We start from the raw sequence: 21,593 nt of genomic DNA, 5'->3' as shown, positions 1-21,593 counted from the left end.
TACAACTTGAGGGGCTATAATTTAGCCATTTGGTCATTTTCAAACACTGTTCATCCAGCTATTGTTTTCATAGGCTGTGGACTTGGTGGAATAGATTACAGTTGTTGAGCCACCTTGAGTCTTGTGGTCTCTCTTGAGTCGGATTCCCCTGGGCATTTGCTCCGATGGTCCAGTCAGAAATCCATCCCTGGTCATTAAATCAAATAACCAGAATGATTTTAAACATTTTACTTGATGTAAATGTCTGTGTTTGAAGTAGCTCTACTTTTCGGGGGGGGGGGGTTGGCCAGTTTAAACACAATAAATTGTAGTTTACATGACTCAGCAGTACGTGGCTGTGGCTGTGGCTGTTGTGTCTAAACTGACTTTGCCTCTGGCCCAGTTCTAGTAAAGTTCATGAAATTCCTATGAAAACGGATGACTGTTTTGGAAACAGGCAAAAACGTGGAAGCTCCTTTTAGGAGCTGGATTGGTGAGATTTGTGACACCAGTGGGAAGCCTAATGGTTTCATCTGATGTTTAAAACTGGTAGTGACAAATATGAGAATCACTGCATGATATATTGTCTTTATATATATATATATATATATATATATATATACACACACACAAGTGATGCCACTTTTAGGTCATGACTACTGCAGAATCAATGTCGCACCCGTGGCAGGATGTGAGACTAGGTTTGTAAGTTTCTGCTTTCTGTTTCGTTTCTTTGCTGACTTTTTGTCTGCTTTTAAAATTCCTGGAACAAAAAACAATTGAATACAAAACATCTCACTTGACTGCTTAAAAAGCATCTCAATTTCCAACTAAGATAGCAGTTGAGTTTAATGAGTTGGTTTTAATTCTCCAACACCATAAATGAGCACAATGCCAGTCTCCACCAGTTCATTTCATTCAATTCATTTTCATTTCCACTGGAAATCCAGACTGATTCTCCAACACATTTGCAGTAATGTGAGGAATACAATTGCTATGTCTGAATGAGGAAACTCAGCTTAACCTCTGAGTAATACTTTGTAATGCTGATGGTACTACTATCCAGAATGCTGCAGCTGAGGACAGTTTTACGTTGACCTGGAGTTCACAGTCATTTCTAATAAAGCCTTTCTGCTCCAGCTATTCCTAAAAAAGGAGCCCCTACATGTTATAGGGGAAGATACAGGGGAATTCCACTGATATTTCTAAATAGCAGCATAATGAAGAATCTTTCAAAATGACGCAGAGTGATTCTGACTTGTTTGGCCAGAATTGTTCACAATGGTGGTAACAGGAACCAGATGTCTGATTTCTGAATCTTGATTTCCAACAAAAGCGATTGCTAAACTATTTGACCATTATTAACATTATATGTAAAGCTGGGTTGTAGACATTGTAACCCCTGGAGCCAGATTCACAAAAGTGTCTTAAGAAAAAAATTCTTCTTAGATGTTTTCTTCTTACTTTTCATTTTAGAAAAATTCGAAGAACAACTGCTCTTCTCAAAAATAACGTTCAGAAATATGAACTTTTCAACACTTCTCACACTTGTCTTTGTTGAAATAGTTGATTGACTGAAATGAATGTCTAAATAAAAGAGGAGACTGTTCTCAAAGTACTGTTAGTGTCTACATCAGGACAATTCACTTCTAGCACTTGTTTACTAAAACTTTTTTGAACCCTTATGTTCATTCTGTTTTCCTTCATTTTGCCTCCACTGCATGGATTTAACTGGATGGATTTATTTATTGGAAAATTACAAATGTTATTTTTCATTGTTTAAGTAGTGAAGTACAGTATAAACGACAATGTTAAAAATGGTTCCTATCACCACCACTGTTAAGACATGCTAGTGAGTAAGTTTCTCTATAATGCAACATTCACATTAAATACTTTGTTTACATTCTGAAGAATGAGAGGAATTCCCCCCTGAACTGCAGAGTAATTGTTTTAGACCAGTTCGGTCAGCTGGAATGAGACTAGGCTCATGCGTAATTGAACTGACAGAGGCTACTCATTAAAATTGCTTACGAGAGAGCATGCATTAAATGAAGGATTACAAGTGTAGATCATGGCTACTTGGACACTTACACATTAAAACACTCATGGTACATCAGCACTGTCACAAAAAACATATTTTTAACATTTTAACAAATTTGAAAAGAACAGAAAGTTCAAAATGACCTGGAACAGAACTGTGTTACATGACTTTATATAAGGTAAGGTTACCATTTTGGAGATATGAGGTTTTGTTAGGACTGATTATACCTTCTTTTATATCATAATGGAAGTCCACAAGTCCTTTGGGAGCTCCACACACAAGTAAGAGTTTTAATATTAGCATTTTGTAACAGAATGAGTACTTTGTGTGTGAATATTTGGAGTTCAGCCTAAAGAAATTTTTTTTACCACCAAACTGAACTCACACGTTTCATTACTGCTGCATTACGACCTTGACAAAAAAAATCACAGATTCTCTAAAAGATGTGCTGCTGATGTTTTTTCCTCTCACTGACTCTTCCAGGAACGAGTGTGAAAGGAGGGCAGGGTATTGTGATCTGTTCCAGACTGTACACACAGTTTTGGCTAAAGGAGGTCATTCACACCTTGTGCTGAAGGGAAGCTGGCATTAGAGGGCCCTTTCTCAGAAACATGAAAAAAAAATAAAAAATAAAAACGCCAAATAACTTAATAATGTCTGGATTTTTTGAATATACAGACAGTGAAACCTGGTTGAATAATTAAAAAAAAAACACTGCCATTGCCTGTTACTGTTTACTGTTACTGATACTGTTTGAGTAGCAAGCAAATACTCATCAACACAACATTGTATGATTTATTAATGCTTGAGTTATGTTTTTTTTCCCTGTTTTGTAGACTGTTGTCAGTAATATATCATTGCTGTAATGCAAAATGCGAAAATCTCCAAAATTTCAACTTTACAGGAGAAGGGAAAAACTTTCAATGAAAGTCAAAGTAAAAATCTTAACTTTCAATGGAAGTAAATGTATAACTTTAACTTCTTAATGAAGGTCAATGTATAACTAAACTTTCAATGGAAGATTGTATTCCATTTTGGAGAATTTCTATTAGTCCATTCAAATGACATTTTGACATTTGATTATGCTAGAAAGTGAAAAATGTAAAATATGAGGTTTTTACATGACAGAGGTGGACTTATCATATTATGACTAAATATAGTGTTTATATAGTATAGTATATAATATAGTATTTTGCAGGTTTATCTCATTCCTGTAACACAGTGGCTGTTACAGTCATTTTGTTTTGGTTCACCTTCTTTAGAGTTGAAAACATTTAACAGGTTATAGTGATATTATTTTCAGATCAGATATGAAACAGATATGTGGTCATTTAAATTAGGGTAAAAATTCATATTGACCTTTACTAATATAGAACTATCTACTGCATGATCTGTATAGACATGGTTCAAGGAACATCTTTAAAGCATTGCAGCTCCACTTCAACACTTTCGTTCAGTTAGAAGACATTTACTGTAACAGTCATCTAGAAAATAGAAGGAAAATAATTACATTTATGATAATTATGATAATTACTTTTTTTCTTGCTTGGTTTATTTACTGTGAGTGCCTAAACACATTTCACCAACTGAGCTCCACTAAATATTCACTGTAATTTTCTCAGCACAGGAGATGTGTGCGCTATCTTATCTTTATTTTCACTCTTTTCTTTATTTTCACTCTTTTCTCCACACTGTTTCAAAGCAGATCTCTCAGTAAATAGTGGGTATCTTTTTGGTAATCCTGCTTCCGGCGACCCACTGCCCTGTTCAGCTTCCGCTGCTCCTCAAAACACCTGAAGGAACCGACTCACTAATTGCAGGTTGTGTTGCTTGATAGACGAGTGTGTGTTTGTGTTTATGTAATCCTTTGTGAGGATTTGAAAATTATGTTCAGAAACTGTTCATTTGGTCATGAAGCCCCTGATTACTACTGTGTGTTAACTGTTTCAAAACAAAAAAGTGCAATAGGGAGATGAATTCAATACTACAATCAGAACAGATTAGTCCATTGTTTGACCAGGTTCAGAGAACACTGTGTATTATGTCCAGGGTCAAAGGGCAAGTAAAATGCCTGTATATACGTTAAGGGACCACAAGAACAGATTAAAACAATTTCCTTTTTTCATGTAGGTATTTATGCATATTGTAAATAAACTACATCAGGGGCTATTCTTCAATTTCAGGCTCTTTTCACCATTGCAGAAAGTAATGACATGTTATGATGCTGAACATTTATCAGCTAGAAAAAGGTGCATTTTAAAAACATAATATAAACATTTAATATTCCATAAATATTGTTTCCTTAAAAAATATGTTTTAAACATGATACAAATAGAAACCATAATGTTTTTGGAGCATATACATTATATGGACAAAAGTATTGGGACACTTGCTCATTCATTATTTCTTCTGAAATCAAGGATATTGAAAAATTTCTACTAGATTTTGGCGCATTGCTGTAAAGAATTGATTAAATCATCATCATTCCAGAAAGCACAGTTCCACAGCTCAATGCTGGGGGGCTTTATACCCCTCTAGCCCACACATGGCATTAGGCAGCATGGTGCCAATAGGTTCATGTTTATCTGCTCCATAGAGTCCAATTCAAGTGGCAGTATTTCTGTAGAGGGCTTGACAAGCTATGTGTGTGTACACTGGCACATCTGTGTCAGCAATGGATGTAACGGAAAGTAGCCCCATGTGTTTGATGAAATGTTTGTTTTTTATTTTTGATAAATGTACCTGTTGCAGTAATGATGCTGATCTGGACCTTGATCACCAATGACCTGATCCTGATCCTGATCCTGATCCTGAGCCGTAGAGCTCATCTGTAAAAAAACAGCCGCTGTCAAGGGGGATTTCTCAGTCCGACAGCATTTACAACACAACCTTTATCTGTTATAGAAAACAGACAGGACAGTAACTCTACTGTCTACTTCTATTGTGTAAGATGAATCTGACAAGTGCCTCTAGATATCCTCTGGATTATTGAAAGCCTCTGGATCTCAGTCAGAAAGGTCAGAAACAGCCCCTTAAAGAACTATCATGCCTCCCTCATTGTGTTCCAGTGTTTGTGTTACCAAACACATGAGACTCCAAGGCCACTTCAACAACAAACAGCAGTCTCAGTCCCTCCTAGCTTATAGCGCAGCCACTGGACTTCGTTCAAGGCTGTGTGTGTGTATGTGTGTGTGTGTTGCAGAGAGGTGAGAGATTAGATTAGTTCTCATTCAATATCTACAGGACTGCAAGTCTAGAGGGAGCCAGAGAGAGAGAGGCAGAGAGAGGGAGGGATAAAGGGAGAGGGAGGGGGAGAGAGAGAGAGAGGGAGGGAGGAAAGAAATTGAGAGAGAGAGAGAGAGAGAGAGAGACCAAGAGGTAGTGAGAGATAGAGAAAGACAGAGAAAGAAAGGAGGTGTGGCGAGAGAGAGAGATAGAGCGATGGAGAGAGAGATATAGACAGAGAGAGAGGGAGGTAAAGAGAGAGAATAAAGGCATACTGGGCACTTGTGATGGCTCCTGACTGTTGATTGGTTCTTTACCTCAGGGTGGTCTTTAAAGCACCTCCCCCCGTGAGTGAGTGGAGCTGAGGCTTTGTGTATGTGTATATAAATGTGTGTGGGATGTGTGTGTGTGTGTGTGTGCGCACCTGTGTGGGTATGAAGACTTGTGCTGGCTGCTAAGAGGAGACAGGCAGAAATCAGCATGCTGCTAAAACTCTTCATCATCCTCTTCCTCGCCCAGAATCAGGTGCTGGCTGGAGAATCTCTCTCATCATCTTCTTCTGAGGAAGATGGCAGCAGTGAGCATGATGATGATGAGCACGACAAAAGTAAGTAAACTGAGCAAAGCCTGTTCAAACAAGCAGCTGTGGCTTTGATTACAGCTAGAACTTTATATTATTGTAAAACAACTTTTTTATTGTTTTGCACTTTTATGAGAGTCTGAAGCCTCAGATCCACATAAGAAAGATGAGAAACTGTGACTCGTTTTATTGCTAAATTAAGATGTAGAAGGATTAGTCAGAGGAACACGTCCAGCTTGAGTGTGCTTTTATTTAGTCCTTCCAGTTAATTTGGCGTGACTGTGCTGGGGGTTGTCATGATGCCTGATTTCTGCGTCCCTGTGTTCTGCGGAAAACGCAAGTTGAGAGGTCAAGCAGTATAGTAGAGTAGAGATACAAAGAGCTCAGCAGTTAGTGCGATATAGCATAGTAATTAGTATTAGTTTAATAGTGTTATATATATATATATATATATAAACACTATTAAAGGTATAAAGGTATATAAATAAAGGTATATATATACATATATATAACACTTAGTTTAAAACATGCGGTTCCCCTATGGTTTTTTGTTTTTTTTTTGGTGTGTTTGATTTTGGTTAGGGATGGGGTGGCAGAGGTTCTGGGCTATACAATAAGGGACTTTTTGCTTCTCTAATCATGTTCTTGTATTCTTTTTGTACTTAAAGTACACTGAAGTACATTTCTAAATATATATTAAAAAGCTTCTAAAACTTAGTAAAAAAGTTAGTAGTTAAAATTCAAGGTTTTCTTTCAACTGCAATTATATACAGTCATTTTATACAGTAGAATACTTTATTTTTATAAATGTACATTATATTATATATATATATTAGTAACTCTAAACACTAGCATATAATAGTACAGTATGTACATTACAGTTATTACATACTTATCATACAGTGTAGTTCGTATAGCTGAGCTTCTTACGCAGCCTCTCAGCAGTGTACAGTAAGAGTCTAGTAATGCTGCCCTGCTGGACGTGTGTGCGTTAGTCAGACGGCCGCTGAATGAAAGAGCAGCGCTCACAGCTCATCCAGGAAACAGCTGGTGATGCCAGAGGCTGCTGGTGTTTTTGGCTGGGAATCTCTTGGTCTACGTGCTGCTCTGGAGGTACGGAGTATTTCGTCAGGCTGAGTGACTGCTCACCAGGAGGTAGCAGAAGACACACAGGAAACCCACTCTGCCTTATTTCACTGATGATGGAGTTAGGCTTTTTTTACACTGACCTGAGACCACTTTTACTGTTTCTCCTGTAAAAGATAAGCATAAGCCTGTTAATCCAGTAGTGACAGCAGGTTGTGTGGCACCATAAAAGGACATTTCTTCTCAACTTCTTCTTTCCAAATCCACATCACACACACACACACACACACACACACACACAGGCACCATTCTATATTTAATCTAAAGTCTTGCTGGACATACAGAGAGAAAGACCAGTATTACAAAGCATAACAGGTTTCATTTAATCAATATATTTATGTATACACTTTCATTTTAGAGTGAGCTTTATTTTAGCAATGCAGTCAAAACAGGATAAATTCTATATCCTCTTATGCAGTTTATTTGGTTAAATTCCATAAATGAAAGGTGCTAAATAATAACTACAGTGATTCGTTTACTATCAAGCAGCCAAAACCTCTTTGCAAAATATTGCAAATATAAATTATTATTCTGGAAACTGGTGAAAAATCTCAGTCAGAGGGAAGAACCAACTGGAATCCTGCCCTCAACCTTGTAGCTCATTTAAAATTCCTTCACTGCGTCAGTGGAAAGACTCAAGCAAGCAGAGAACAAGGGTTTCTTTCGCTATTTTAAGCCAATGTTGAATGTGGCCCAACAAACCAACAAACAGACAAACAAACAAACAAACATACAAACAAATGTGTCCTTCATAACTGCCAATTCAGCTCTGAATGAATCCGGTAAGAACTAGTTCAAACATCCAATAACAAGAGCCTACTGTTCCTTAGGATTAGTTCATTGTAATTGTACACATAGTCTCTCCAATCCAAAGGTGCCCAGAAAGGGGTCTTTGGAGAGATGCCATAGAATGGCTTTAGGTTCTCTGAAGAACCTTTCATTGGACGGTTCTTTAAAGAATCACTTTAACTGGTTTTCCTGGATCATGCATCCACCTTTATTTTAATAGAGTCTAATGCTGCACCTCCTGGGAGCAGCTCAAGCTACACAGAGCTGAAATGTTGTAGTGTAATGTGTGACTATCCATTCTGGGGGTTGAAAGTGGGGTTACAACAGTGCTCTTCTGCTTTTCTAAAAGATATATCTGTACCTATAACCCCTGTAATCCACAGGAACCTGAAATGGGAGTCCAGGGATTATATGAAGGGATCTGTTAAAGGGTGCAGTGGTCACATTCCGAGTGCTGTGTGTTGCTATGCCACTATGCCCAGTCAGAGGAAACTGACTCATCTAAAGTGTGTGATACGTACGCATGAAGTCGCTTTATCGGATTACATTTACGAAGTACTTCAGTGATTGGACTAGACTTCCTCCTCAGTGACTTCATCATCATCTTTTTTTGTGACTTGGCATTTTTTTTTTTTAAATCCTGGAACTGGCTGGTGTGGCAACTGCATCTGTGAATCTGGCCACACTCACGTAGCCCGCAATTTTTTCCACTGCAGATGTGCCTGTACGTGCAAAGTGGAGCGTAGTCTGTGAAAAGGCATTAATGACAGCTAAACGTAACTGTAGCCATGTAAATCACACCACATGAGTAAGCATGCAGATAGTGACTAGTTTAGCCAAAAACAACATAGAAGTAAAAGTGATATTAATTCTAGTCCAGGTAATGAAGAAGTAAGCAAACAGCTTAGCAGAAAGTGCTCCACTGCTGAATTCCCATTAGAACAAATTCCCATCAGTGTACACTGTCAAGTAAAAGGGTACTGCTTAAGTAGGTTTAAGGCCCCCATAGGTACAAAGCATATACATGTACCCTTAACATTTAAGTTATGAGCAGTGTTTCAGTCCTGACTGATTTGTGATTGAAAGGCAATACAGAGAAGCCAATCAGATAATTCACATATATTGGGCATAAAGGCACAGTGACAAAATGGAAAAAATAAGTACATTTAATTCAATGATTTTAGCAATACCCTGTTTCCTCAGTACCCTTTCAGTCCTTCACACTTCATTTTCAACTTCTTTTGATTCAGTATTTTTCTTATTCCTCTCTTATTCCTCTCTACCTGCTCTTTCTTTTTTCTATCTATAATATTGGATTTTAAACCAAAAGGAATCAAATGAATTCAACAATGAATACAAACTTCAGCTTCTTCTCTCCTGCAAAAAGAAATGTCCCTTTCAAGGGGCAAAAGTTGTGACTGCAGTGGTTCCCTAAGGGTACGTCTTCCCTTAGGGAGCATACAATAATTATATCATACGTACTTTCCCCTGGAAAAGTGAATGTAGGGTACCCTATACAACTCATTTAAGGTGCACAATTATGCTTGATGACCATGTTCTACCTTTAACCATTTAAGACTTACACTACTTCTAATGAATGCATTCAGCTACTTTACGTTGCACTCACTGCTGTGCAAATGAATAGGACTCTCTGGAACAGATAGACATGAACCTATTGGCACCATGCCTAATGCCAGATGTGGGCTAGAGGGATATAAAGCCCCCAGCATTGAGCTGTAGAGCATCGGAGCTGTGTTCTTTGGAATGATGATGATGGTGCTCCATCCAATATTTTTGGGATGAGTTGGGGAGTTGGGGTGAGGTGGTGATAATCCAACAGTCTGACATCCCTAATGTTTATGTCGCTGAATGTGACATCAAATTGTATCACATCACAGCAATGCTTCAAAATCTAGTAGAAGGTCAGCAGAGACATGTACTTAAAGAAACGCAGGATAACTCTTTTTAAATACCCTGGGATTTGGGGAGAAACAATGAATGAGCAGGTGTCCCAATATTTTTGTCCATAGACTATTAGACTAATTATTAAGTAAAAGTATTTCAAGACTGTTATGAAACAAATTATGTAGGTTATATAGCCATGGGAGTGAAGTTTGGAAATGTGGGCACACACAGGCCCTTGGGATATGAAGATTTACTGTTAAGATCTATGCCTTTTTTATAAATTAATCTTAGTTAGGCTGTGTTGGTAGCACACAATCTGTAAATACAGATGAATTAAGCAGGTCAGTGTGCTACTGTTTTTCACAATATCCAGTTACGTCAAAGCTGAGCTCATTAGAAAGGAAGCATAACACTGGCATTTCCTAACTGGGCTGTTTGGGTATTGAATAATTTAAAGCTAGTGGTCTCTCGCTTGATGGATTACAGCTTTTTATTAAGCTCAATCACTGCAAGTCTGATTCTTTGGTACCCTACAAAGATCTGTTCTGCACCATATGAAAGGGGTTGTGGAAGAATGGTAATCAATGAGTGGAAGTGACACAGTAAGGTAATGCTATAGGTAATGCTATATTAATTGGACTGCATGTTGTTCAATCCTTCTAACATAAAAGTTTGACATCAAATTGGCCAAGTAGACCGATGTTGACTGATTTCAGCGTACTGTAGCTTTACATGTTTAACCAACCTGTCCAGTTAAGCAAGTGGTATTACAGTTGCTTGGGTTTTTTGGCTAGTTTCAGTGAAACTCTACGTTAACAGTTACGTTAAGTCCAATCACAATGACTGTCCTTACTCAACTAATGTGAGGAAACCGACTCGAGGGAGTTGTCCCTTACTTAGTTGCACAAGTCAGATCTGGAAGGTCAACACAAATTAGTCAGTTTTCTCCTCTCAAACCCAGCTGATTAGGCAACAAGGTATTATTCGAAATGTTTGAATGGGAAGGGAAAGAGGGAAAGAGTGAGTGGGAAATCTTCAGAGTTGGGTGGGAACATTTACATTCCTCCCTTTTATACACATACTTATCATGAAAATGGTCATTCTTTTCATTTTAGAAGTCTGAGGTCTGATGTAAACATTGTTGAAGTTTCTAAATCTCCTAGTCCATGCAGTCTTATGCAAAGGTTTCAACACCTCTGGTCAAATGGCACAGTTTGCCGCTTTTCTAAGTTAAAATAAGGTAATGAATCCTCTAAAGAAAACAAAGGGGTGTCCACATTTGCATAACATTGTATGCACAAAACTACGCCTTAAAAACAGCCTGCTTTGAGTTCTCTTCATTTGCAATGTCACAAAAAGTAATGGATTTACATATATCCCCTGTTCAGGCTGCAGCAGTTCAGCCCCTGTATTACAACAACAACAACAACAGTGTTTAACCCCTTAACACTCCAAGGCTTATTACACACCAAGGTGTTTACTCAGTAACTACAGGGACGTCTGTACAAACTGGTGGGGCTATTCTCTGGTAATAGAAGTTTGTAATAACACTTTCGGCCCAGGTTTTTTCAATGGTTACTACAAGCTATTAACTATGGCTTGAACCCTGTAGCTGTTCTGCATCTGTGTAATCATTCTGGACCAATAGAAATGCTCTACATTACTTGAAATAAACTTTACCTTGACTTCCATTCAAAGTTAAGGGCATTTTTGTTTTTTCCTATGAGGTCACCACTTTGGAGAGTGTTAACACTGGTATATACAGTTTAGTACAGGATTAATTTGAAAATGATGATCCCTTGGAGGAGAGTCCTATGTTGTTATAGACTACAGGCTATTCATCTCATCCAGGCAGACAGTAAAGGAAACTTTCCTGCTGCCACATTCCCCCACCCTCTTGTGATTCTTAAGCGCCAGGACAAATGGCTGATCCTGTAACTTAAGTACGGGTGACCATGGGAGCTAACAATGATACAGAGTCTTGAGTAAAGTGCCTGTCTGGAGGCCTGGAGGCCCAGTGACTGTCAGTAAGCTGCCAAACCTCTCTAGTGTAGGGGCTTAGCTTCAGAAGCATAATGCCTGCATTCACCCGGACGGATGAAGGAGGGATTGTGTTAGTGTGCTGATGTGAGAGAAGAGAGAATATGCTTCCTCTGAGCACCCATACCTGAGTGACGCTAAAATCCTTGCGACCCCTGGACCCCATGAAAATGCACTGGCTTTCACCCAGACATGCGCTGATTTAAAACCTGTAATTGATAGTCTTCTTGGTGCTGGACTCACACAGTGCTAGGTTTTGGAAAAGTTAGGGAAATAAGTAAACACAGCCTCTTCAGCAGGTCTTCAACTGATGTCTAAAATGTTAATGAACAGTTGCTTTGTGTTTGATGAACTAAATAAAATGTAAAGTAAGTAGTAAAGTCTCAGAATGTGATAACTTAGGCTTTAACTGACTCATTAGGACTGATTAGGCAGGTAAGGATCTATCTTTGGGAATCGTCAGTGGAGGATCACTCAATTTTCTGACTCTTCAAACCTTGTCCTAAGACATGGGCAACCATGGGCCTCTCTAAGCAGTTGGCTAGGGATCTGAAAATAAAGGATACTAATGCCTACAAAGCAGGGGAAGGCTATAAAAAGACACCAAATGGATCCAGGAACAGAATGCTGTTAGCAAACGTCCATCAATTAATTTTGTATGTAAATAGATGCTGATAGAGAGACCAGGTTGTTCCACTGCAGTTCCAGAAAAACTCTGTAGTCAACTCCTCATCTAGCACTTTTAGCACAATAGAGTATGTACTGTATATAACTGCTTGCTGTATGTCTTTCTGACACCGCCTATCTGACCACATGCTTTCTCCATCTTGACCTACATAATGATACTATGCTCTGTAAATGATGTTGCTAGAAATTGAAATTTAACTTCTCAGAGATAATATCTTGAACTCTATCATTCTTATAGACCTAATTAAATCTTTAAACTTTCACTTTGGTCACAGGTTCCTCTCATGAACATCGCTGGGGCTATCATGGTAAGTACATGATACATTACTTGCCACAGTATTGCACAAATCAAAAGTGAGATGTACTGTGTCTACAGCTTGTAATTGTAAGACCCTCAGCTCAAATCTCTAGACCTCATAGCCATCCCATAGTAACAGACAAACTATGAACACCTAGCTGAGAGGATAGTTGCTTAATTAGGTTCTAAGAGCCCTGGAAACCTCATCTTTTAAAAATGTATAATAAATATATATATATAAATAATTAATTGAACTTTATTATATGCACTTTGGAGGTTTGATTGACATTGCTATCCCTTAACCACTTTGGTGCACTAACAGGGTCCAATAAAGACATAAGGGTTAAGATTAAGAGGTGCAGTGCATGAATCTAAAAGTGGGTTGTTCAGTACAGACAATCTTCACACCTTCCCTATTGGACAGGTATGAGTTGGACTTTATTTATGTGGATACCTGAAAAAAAAACTGCTTAGTAAAATTGCATCCCAGGTGTGGTAGAAGATGGTGGAGGGGCTGGACAAGAGTTCAGACTGTAACTCCGACCCAGGCCTGAATGATCACCTATCAGGGAAAGAGCTTCCATTGTTCTGCTCACAGTGAAGCCAGCTGACTGATTAACCCATGCTTCAAGGTTGCAAGATTGTGACATCATTTGATCCACACTTGTATTTGGTTCAGAGATAAGACTTTAAGGTGGCGTTATATTATTTGCTGAGCTTCATGTTCAGGTATAACACTTGATGGAGCCTTGATGTCTGTTCTGGTTGATATACACACTGCCTGACATTGGCAGTGAGAGTAGTTTTCCATTAGGCATCAAATAAATTAGATAGCATTTCATTTGCTATCACCTTCTGCGTCTTGATAACATGATTGTTTATAGCTAATGATAGCAGCCTGGCAATCTTTAATTGGGGTGTATAGTACAGATTATTACATAGTAACGAGATAAGCACTACTATTATTTATGGCTGCTTAAAAAGTGCTTTGCGTAAGCTTAGTCATGTTTTACTAAATAACTGAATAACTTGACCTTTTTGACTTGTGACACTTTGAGTGATGCCACTGCCATCAGTGACCTCTGCAGCCCATGTCAGTGTTTTATAATTAACCCAATGACATCAGAATGTCAAGAGTTTCGATCCTCTCTCCCAGATCAAGAAGCATGGCGCTCTGCTTACCACGACTGCAATGGAAAGTCTCAGTCACCGATTGACATTGAGACCAGCAAGGCCATCTATGACCGCAGCCTGCCTCCAATACAGCTGGAAGGTTACGACCTAACAGGCCACCCTGGTCTGACACTGATAAACAATGGACACACATGTAAGCCTGTTGGTTTTCTTTAGCTCCAATCCTAAATGTACCGTTTGTTAAGGTGTGTTTGTTAAAGTGGTTTTAGTCAATCTGGTCACATTTGGCTATACAGGCAGATCAAAAAGCAGTAAGTAAACAATTGCTCAAAGCAGTGAAAAAATTGGATGCCTTTAGTGCTTTGCTGACAATTAAGAGCAAATGATACAAAAGATTAAGACTTACAGTGAAATTAATATAACACTCTGTCCACAATCACAGTTATCCTAAACAGCTCACATTTGGGGCCTTTGCTATCTTTCCTGCAGTGAAACTGAGTTTGCCCAACAGCATGCGTATAGTGAAGGGGTTTGATGAAGTCTACCTGGCTGCCCAGCTTCACTTCCACTGGGGCACCATAGAGGTTCCTGGCTCAGAGCACACCATAGATAACGTTCACTTCCCTGCTGAGGTGAGAAGAGCCAACAGCACTGTTTATAATGTCCACTCTCGGAACACGTTGCTCCACTCTATAAAAAAGAAAGGCCATCACTGCTGTTCATTTACACTCAATTAAGTCATGTTTACACTTGATGCCTTGACCTTGAGACTGTATAGCACTAAACATATTCAGTGCAATACAACAAGGCAAAAATGCCTTAATGATGACTGATTTTCTCTCTTCATTTAAGATCCATGTGGTTCATTACAACTCAAAATATGCAAACATATCAGAGGCTGCAAGCAAACCAGATGGACTGGCTGTATTAGGAGGCTTTATTGGGGTAAGCCGTGCTATTTTCGATGACCACATTTTAAAAGACAAATTTAGTGAATATTTTTGTTGACTTGCAACAATAAGCTGGTCGTTATAAATGATATAATTAATTCATTACAAAATTACACATTCATTTTCTGATTAATATCTCTCTAAACTGTTCATTGCAGATTGGGCTTCATGAGAATAAAAACTATGAAAGGATCCTGTCCTCGCTCACAGATGTTAGCATTGAAGGTAACTATAACCCACACAGATCACCAAAAGAGCTCAGATGCTTTAGGCCTCTCTATATGTAGAATGGCCACATGCAGAGATGTTGCTAGAGGGATGGATGGTATCGGCGCATTCATTTAGAAAGTTTGCTTGAATTTGCTGTTTTCTTTTCAGAGTCGAACACTCAGATCCCAGGGTTTAACATCCGTCACCTTCTACCAAACAATCTGGAAAAGTTTTATAGGTACAACGGGTCCCTGACCACCCCGCCATGCTTCCAGACTGTCAACTGGACCATGTTTAACGACACCATCACAGTATCAAGAAAACAGGTTTGTTTCATACTGTCTATAAAACCCAATGTTTACTGATCAGTCATTTTGGCCTATTTTTGTGTGTGTAATAACTAGGATGGGTGACTATACCTACTCTCATCTTTTGGGGATGTGGAAATGAAATGATACTTTTACAGTAGCCACACATGGTGTGTGTGGATTTATACAGCTGCAATCACGTCTGTTAAGCTCCGCTTTCTCTCTTTGATTACTAGTCTACAACAATTGGTCAAACTGATTAAGTCTTGCCCTCTCGCTGCTACTATTGGTCTACATGTACCTGCTTCTACATCAACCATTGGTCAAACTGCTAAAGTCCAAACTTCTTACCACCCCATTGGTCTACATGTACCTGCTTCTGCATCAATAATTGGTTAACCCCTTTAACACTCCAAGGCTTATTACACACTAAGGTGTATTATTCAGTAACTGCAGAGACTTCTGTACAAACTGGTGGGGCTATTCTTTGGTGATAGCAGTTTGTAGTAACACTTTTTAAATCAGCTTTTAAAAGGTTTAAACTGCTTCTCAGCACAGCAGGTTGACAACAACCTAGAAATGCATCAACACAAACATAAAGAAATACAAATCACTTACATTTTTGTTTATTTTATTGATGCATTTATTAATAAAAGGTGTTAAAAAGTAAAAGAAATGTAAGAAATTAAAATAGATGATTTAGCAAGACAAGCTATAAAGGGATATTATTTAGTCCTTTTTTGTGTCTATTTATATCCTCCAACCCTCACACATACACACTGTCACAGTTCTACAACTAGATGTACTTGAAGGTCCTCGACCACAACATCCTAATTGCCCTAATAATGACAAGTTTGTTTTTTGTTGTCATCATTGTGGCTTCCTCTTTATTTTGGTTTATTTTAGTATAGAACTGCACAGACCTCTGATGTCCACTGTACCCATTAGTCATCTATAATGCCTGATGATATACACACAGTAATGTTAATAAAAATGGTGTAAAAAAAAAGCAGGATGCTGCAATGAGTTCTTTGAGTGAAGGCACAGAAGAACCACTTTTGCTTTCCTAAAGAACCATTTTAATAGAGATGTTTGGACTTGAGGAATCTTAAAGTGGGTGAAGAAACTTTACATCAGGTGAAGGTTCTTTAAACCTTCGAAAGGTTCCTCAGATTTACACAACTCTATTACAAAAATGTTTTTTAGGGAACCAGTTTTCTTCTTTTGTGGAATTACTCAAAGAACCCTTTGGAGCACCTCTATTTTAAAAGGTGTACAAGAACTTACACCACCACTTTTATTCACCAGCTGGCGGCCCTGGAGGATACACTGAAAGCAGGTCAAAATCAGCTCCTGTCCAAAAACTTCAGAGCCCCACAGCTTCTTCATGGAAGACGAGTCCTGTCCTCTTTCAGTGTGTTGCCCAGTGTTGAGGGTAAGTGCACTGTTATAATCTCCTAAATTACTTAGTAAAACCTACAATTAAGCATAATCCATAAATAATTAGGATGCTGATTTTCATTCTGAGTAATTATCCTCTTACCACTTGGTAATCCACTTCTTCAATGGCCTGTTGCAGGCAGCGGGTTTCAAGTGGGTTGAGTTATCTTTCATAAATCCAAACACACACTGCTCTTAGTGGCACTTAGAGTTCTTTTAGTCCATATAAAACGACTCCCAAGTAAATTGCTTATCTAGGTAAACAAACAAGCACATTGTACAGTTCAAAGTGTTCAATGGAAATGCGCAGGTTTGTTTTGCGAACTTTCTGAGAACATCTGGCTTTGTGTTCTTTTCAAAAGTGGACAGACAAATATTGACTGCCAAACATTTTAAAGTAGTATGGGCATATAATATTGATTTGTGTGAACATGTGTGAACTACTGCCTTTTACAGGTGCCAACATTGACACGTTTCCTGGGGCAGAAACTTTCCCAAGAGTTAAAACAAGTGGAACATTTGGTGAGCATCTTACTGTACTGCTGTCATACAGTGTGGCCTTTACTCTTCGGATGTGGAGTGTATAAATAGGGGCCGGATTAGTCTAGGCCCAAACCTAGACTAAACCTACAATTTTTTTTCCCCCCAATGGTGATTCATCACTGACACTGCAATGTAGTCAAAGTCTAGGCTCAATACATGTCTGAGTAACTCACCCTAAATAACTTAAAACATAATAAAGAATTTCTCCATCTGGAGAGGCCACAGACAGTCCTCAAAATTCACACTGGGCAGAAAGAATGTTTAGACAGGCTGTCCAGTCTGTCCAGCTATTAGCCTCTGTGAATGAAGAGCTAATAAGCCCAGACCCAGTTTTGAATACTGATTCTAAATAATTGTTCAGTTAAATTAATTGAGAGGCTCAATGATTTTTTTGTAATGATAAAAAGGTCACATGATGACTTCTGTAAATAACTGACTTTAATTATGAATTATCCTTTTTGTCTAAAAATGGGGTCAGAACTATATGTAATAAGACATTTGATTGAAGCTTTTAAAACGTTAAATGGGTTGAAGCAGAACTTTAGAACTTCAGAACTTTTAAATGAGCTGGTCTTGTCTTAAGCACTAACCAAGCACACTGGCATTTTGTAAATAAGGTCACATACACACACAAATGTATTTGTATAGCACTTTTTACAACTTTTTACATCTGGTCTAATGCGGGTAACAGAGGAGGCCCAGCAGTCAGTTTTCCATCAGAATTTCACAAACTGTCCTGTGATGCATCCAGGGTGTTGAGTGAGTGAGAGTCTGTGACACATATGTCACCATGGGCTCTTATAGAGTGTCTTATAAAGTAGTGAAGACCTCTACAGTAATCTAATTGTTTTACTGTACTGTGCAGTTATCAATACAGATGACCATCTGTGATCGTATTGATCGTATCGGCAGTCTGTCTGATGATTCACAGTGAATTCTGAAAGACAGGTGCAATTACCACCTCAGAGTGTTGAAATGGATTATCTGCTGAGCTCAGTTAAGAAGCTCCATCACAACACTGCTCAAATGAATCGCCGTGTGGGCCAACAAGGCTTTTCTCCGAGAGGCTTAAGCACTGGAATGCAGTTTAAAAATGTAGATAAGAAATGAAAGGGAATGAGCATTAAAATGATTTTCCCCAAAAGAAGCATAAAGAGAAAAGTCTGAGCTGTAAAAAGACAAGATTGCAACTCTTTCTAAAGTCCATGGATTTTATTATTTTGAAATATGAAATAAATACTGATATTTTTGGTTGATGTTTTCTTTCTTTTTTCTTCCTCTTTTTAGACACACTGTCCAGAGGTATGTAATTCATCACAACTGAATGGCCTTAAGCTGAACATTTTGATGTTACAATATTATCTCAATGTTGTTTGTTTCTAAATGAAAACCTATCACCCACAGGAGACATATTAGCCATTGCCTTTGGAGCCTTATTCGCTATGACTTTGCTGGGTTTCTCCTTGTACGCTTATCAACAGAGGAAAAAGTACTCAAAGTGCGTAATGCATGTTTTCTTTTTTGTTCATCTACTAATCATTCTATTAATTCTAAAACACACAGGAGCGAGTGCTACACCGTGATATACTGGCACTGACGTGCTGTGTTCATAGGCATGAGGCTGAAGGCAGAGTAGATCAGCACCAGCATCCATACCTTGTGGTATAGCATGGCCTTGAATGTATTACTGTGAAAATTACACAGTTCTAACCCTGAGTTTATTAGAATTTAAGACAACAAAGACACAAAACTGATTAACAAGAACGTTCCCGACACACCGGCACGTCCCCACACAAACATTTTCAGTAATTTTCAGGCTGAGGCTGCAGGAAGGGCAGGAAAGGTTTTCTTCTGATGACTCTTCCGTGAAGGTCCTATTCGAGCAGAGGTCGCTGCACAGTAGAACAGTGCTGCACCACTCCAGAGTGTGCTAAGTCTTTCTGCTTAAGGTTTGAGACTTTGGTAAAAGCTAAAAGAGCACAAAATCAGGGGCTCTGAGTTGGCTTGGCTGTCTAATGCGCTACTACTACGGCCTGGGGGTTGTCGAGTTTGAATCTTGAGCCATGTCGCTTTGCCATCAGTGGCCAGAGTCCAGGAGAGCACAACTGACTGTGCTCTCTCCCCTCATCAGTCTAAGTGATGTTTGCCAGCATCAGTATCTATTAGCTGGTGCGGTGGAGCTGGTGCAAATGGAGCTGATGTGGTGGAGCTAGCGATCCGACACTTTGCTTCGAGCTTGTCGGCTGCTCAGCAATGCTGCATCAGGCGGTGACTGGCTTCACATGTATCAGAGGAGACGTGTTAAGTTTACCTTCCTAGGATCAGAAGCATTGCTGCTGCTAAAGGGAGCTACATACGGGTGGGTTAATTGGCAGTACCAAATTGTGAGAAAAAGGGAAAATCCGATAATAAAATTTATAATTAATTAAATAGAAAACAGAGCAGAAATCTCTTGGGGTTCCTAAACATCCTAAACACAAATTTCTACAAAACAAAAATAATACACTAATCCTAAATGCCAAAATGTTACTAATTTTTAAAACGTCATACTCTCGTGTCTCTTTATAGTAACGTAACTTTTGACAGAGTGCCCAAACAGGCTGTATTCCGAAGTTTACTTGCTTAAGACAGTTGACCTTCATCTATGTGTTATCTGGAAACAATGTTTGTTCTCTAATGATCTTACTCCTTTAAATAATAATGTTATAAAAATCTACCTCTGTAAAGCAGCACGGCTCAACTGCATTAATAACACACTTCTCTTTGTTGTCTCTTTTCACAGATTCAAAAAAGACTCCAGACAAAATGTTATTTATAAACCAGCAACCAAAGAAGAGGTATAGATGTGAAATATCTGCTTCATTGTCAGATACAATTATCAACTATTTATATTAGAAAACTTTTTAGAAAACTTTTGCAGTTTTTGATAAATGTTTCTAAGCCAGTTCTGCCAGCTGCAGGAAGTATTGCCCAGCTCTCTAATCACAGCTGTTAGTTGGTGTGTTTTCTCACTGAGAATTAAGAAATCTTCATTTTTCACTGTAGTTCTTGCAATTGTGATATTGCCATGTATGGTGGTAAATCACTTGATCTTGACATACTTTTAACTATGTTCTATTTATGATGTTCTACTTTGTTTACAAAATGCTTGTTTGTTTGTATTAATGAAGTACATACTTCTGCTATCAGAATGTACGTACTGCAGGTCATATTAGTGGCCTATAACGCACATGTATGTCATTAATCATTGAGTCAATAGCGACGTATTTTGTCAATCTCTCAATAAAAAAGTTTCAGTTTCTAACAGTTTTGAATGTTTGAATGACTGGAGAAATCAGTATTAAGGGGAGCTCATTTACAGGGAAACGAGGCTTCGGTCCTGCACTGATGTTGCAACAGCTGTCAGAGCAAAATACAAACAAGCTGAAGCTCATCTCATAAAACTAATCAACTGTGCTAAGACTCAGAGCAACTGATTAAACCAGTGCAATCAGATGTTCTTTTGCTTCACTGGAATGAAAACCTGCAGCCACATCAGCCCTTTGTGGTTAAGACTGGTGACCCCTGTCACGTTTAAACAGCCACATTTGGTTCCCATCCCATGGGTGATGGTTAAAATAACCATGTTTGTTGATGGTTAGGTGTGATAAACCTTTTTATACCTCCACATAATGTAAGTATCAAGTAAATGTTTTGGAGAAAGGTACGAACACAGGAACTTTATGACACATGCATAAAGACCATAGTGACGCATAATTCCCAAGTAACTGATTTAATTAGACAAAGACTATATATACCAGTTCATACAGTTTCTATAAAGGAGAGCTGTGGGGTTGCATAAATGAGCTAACTCAGTTCCTAATTAGGCAGAGGCCTAGTGAACACCACAATGTTTCAGTCCTATGGCATGTACTTCATTTTAAGTTATGGAGAATACCATACTAAGACTGGGTAGGGCCTCCTGTTGCTCTCAAAACATCCCTCAATCTTCTCCTCTACTAGTCTGGGTTGATGACACAAAGAAATCAAGATTCATCAGACCAGTCTTACACTGTCCAGTGATGATGAGCCTCTGCTCACTGCAGCCTCAGCTTTCTGTTCTTGGCTGAGAGAAGAGGAACCAGACATGGTCTTCTGCTGCAGTGGACCATCTGTCCCGTCTGGCACAAACGCCCATGCAACGTTCAAAATCACTCTGATCACATTTGTTCCTCAATGTTGCTGGTTGATGTGAACATTACCTATAGCTGCTGGCCCAAATCTGCCTGATTTTATAAATTGCACTGCTGTGCCATGAGTGTCTGATTAATAAAATACT

The 21,593-nt window shown here is 38.7% G+C and overlaps 1 protein-coding gene across 1 annotated transcript; it reads left to right on the top strand.

The window, feature by feature from the left end:
- The first annotated feature begins 5,725 nt into the window (after nt 1-5,725).
- On the top strand, nt 5,726-20,118 carry ca9 (carbonic anhydrase IX). Its single transcript, XM_072659229.1, has 12 exons — nt 5,726-5,852; nt 12,668-12,700; nt 13,847-14,017; nt 14,314-14,456; nt 14,677-14,769; nt 14,933-14,999; nt 15,153-15,310; nt 16,601-16,727; nt 17,189-17,254; nt 18,563-18,577; nt 18,680-18,773; nt 20,058-20,118. Exons 1-12 carry the CDS (start codon nt 5,726-5,728, stop codon nt 20,116-20,118), a joined length of 1,155 nt encoding a protein of 384 aa, XP_072515330.1.
- Nucleotides 20,119-21,593: the final 1,475 nt, after the last annotated feature.

The sequence above is a fragment of the Salminus brasiliensis genome, chromosome 16, assembly GCF_030463535.1.
Source record: "Salminus brasiliensis chromosome 16, fSalBra1.hap2, whole genome shotgun sequence".
Lineage (NCBI taxonomy): Eukaryota > Metazoa > Chordata > Actinopteri > Characiformes > Bryconidae > Salminus > Salminus brasiliensis.
Note: the sequence above shows the minus strand (reverse complement) of the source record. Positions and strands in the feature narration are given on the sequence as shown.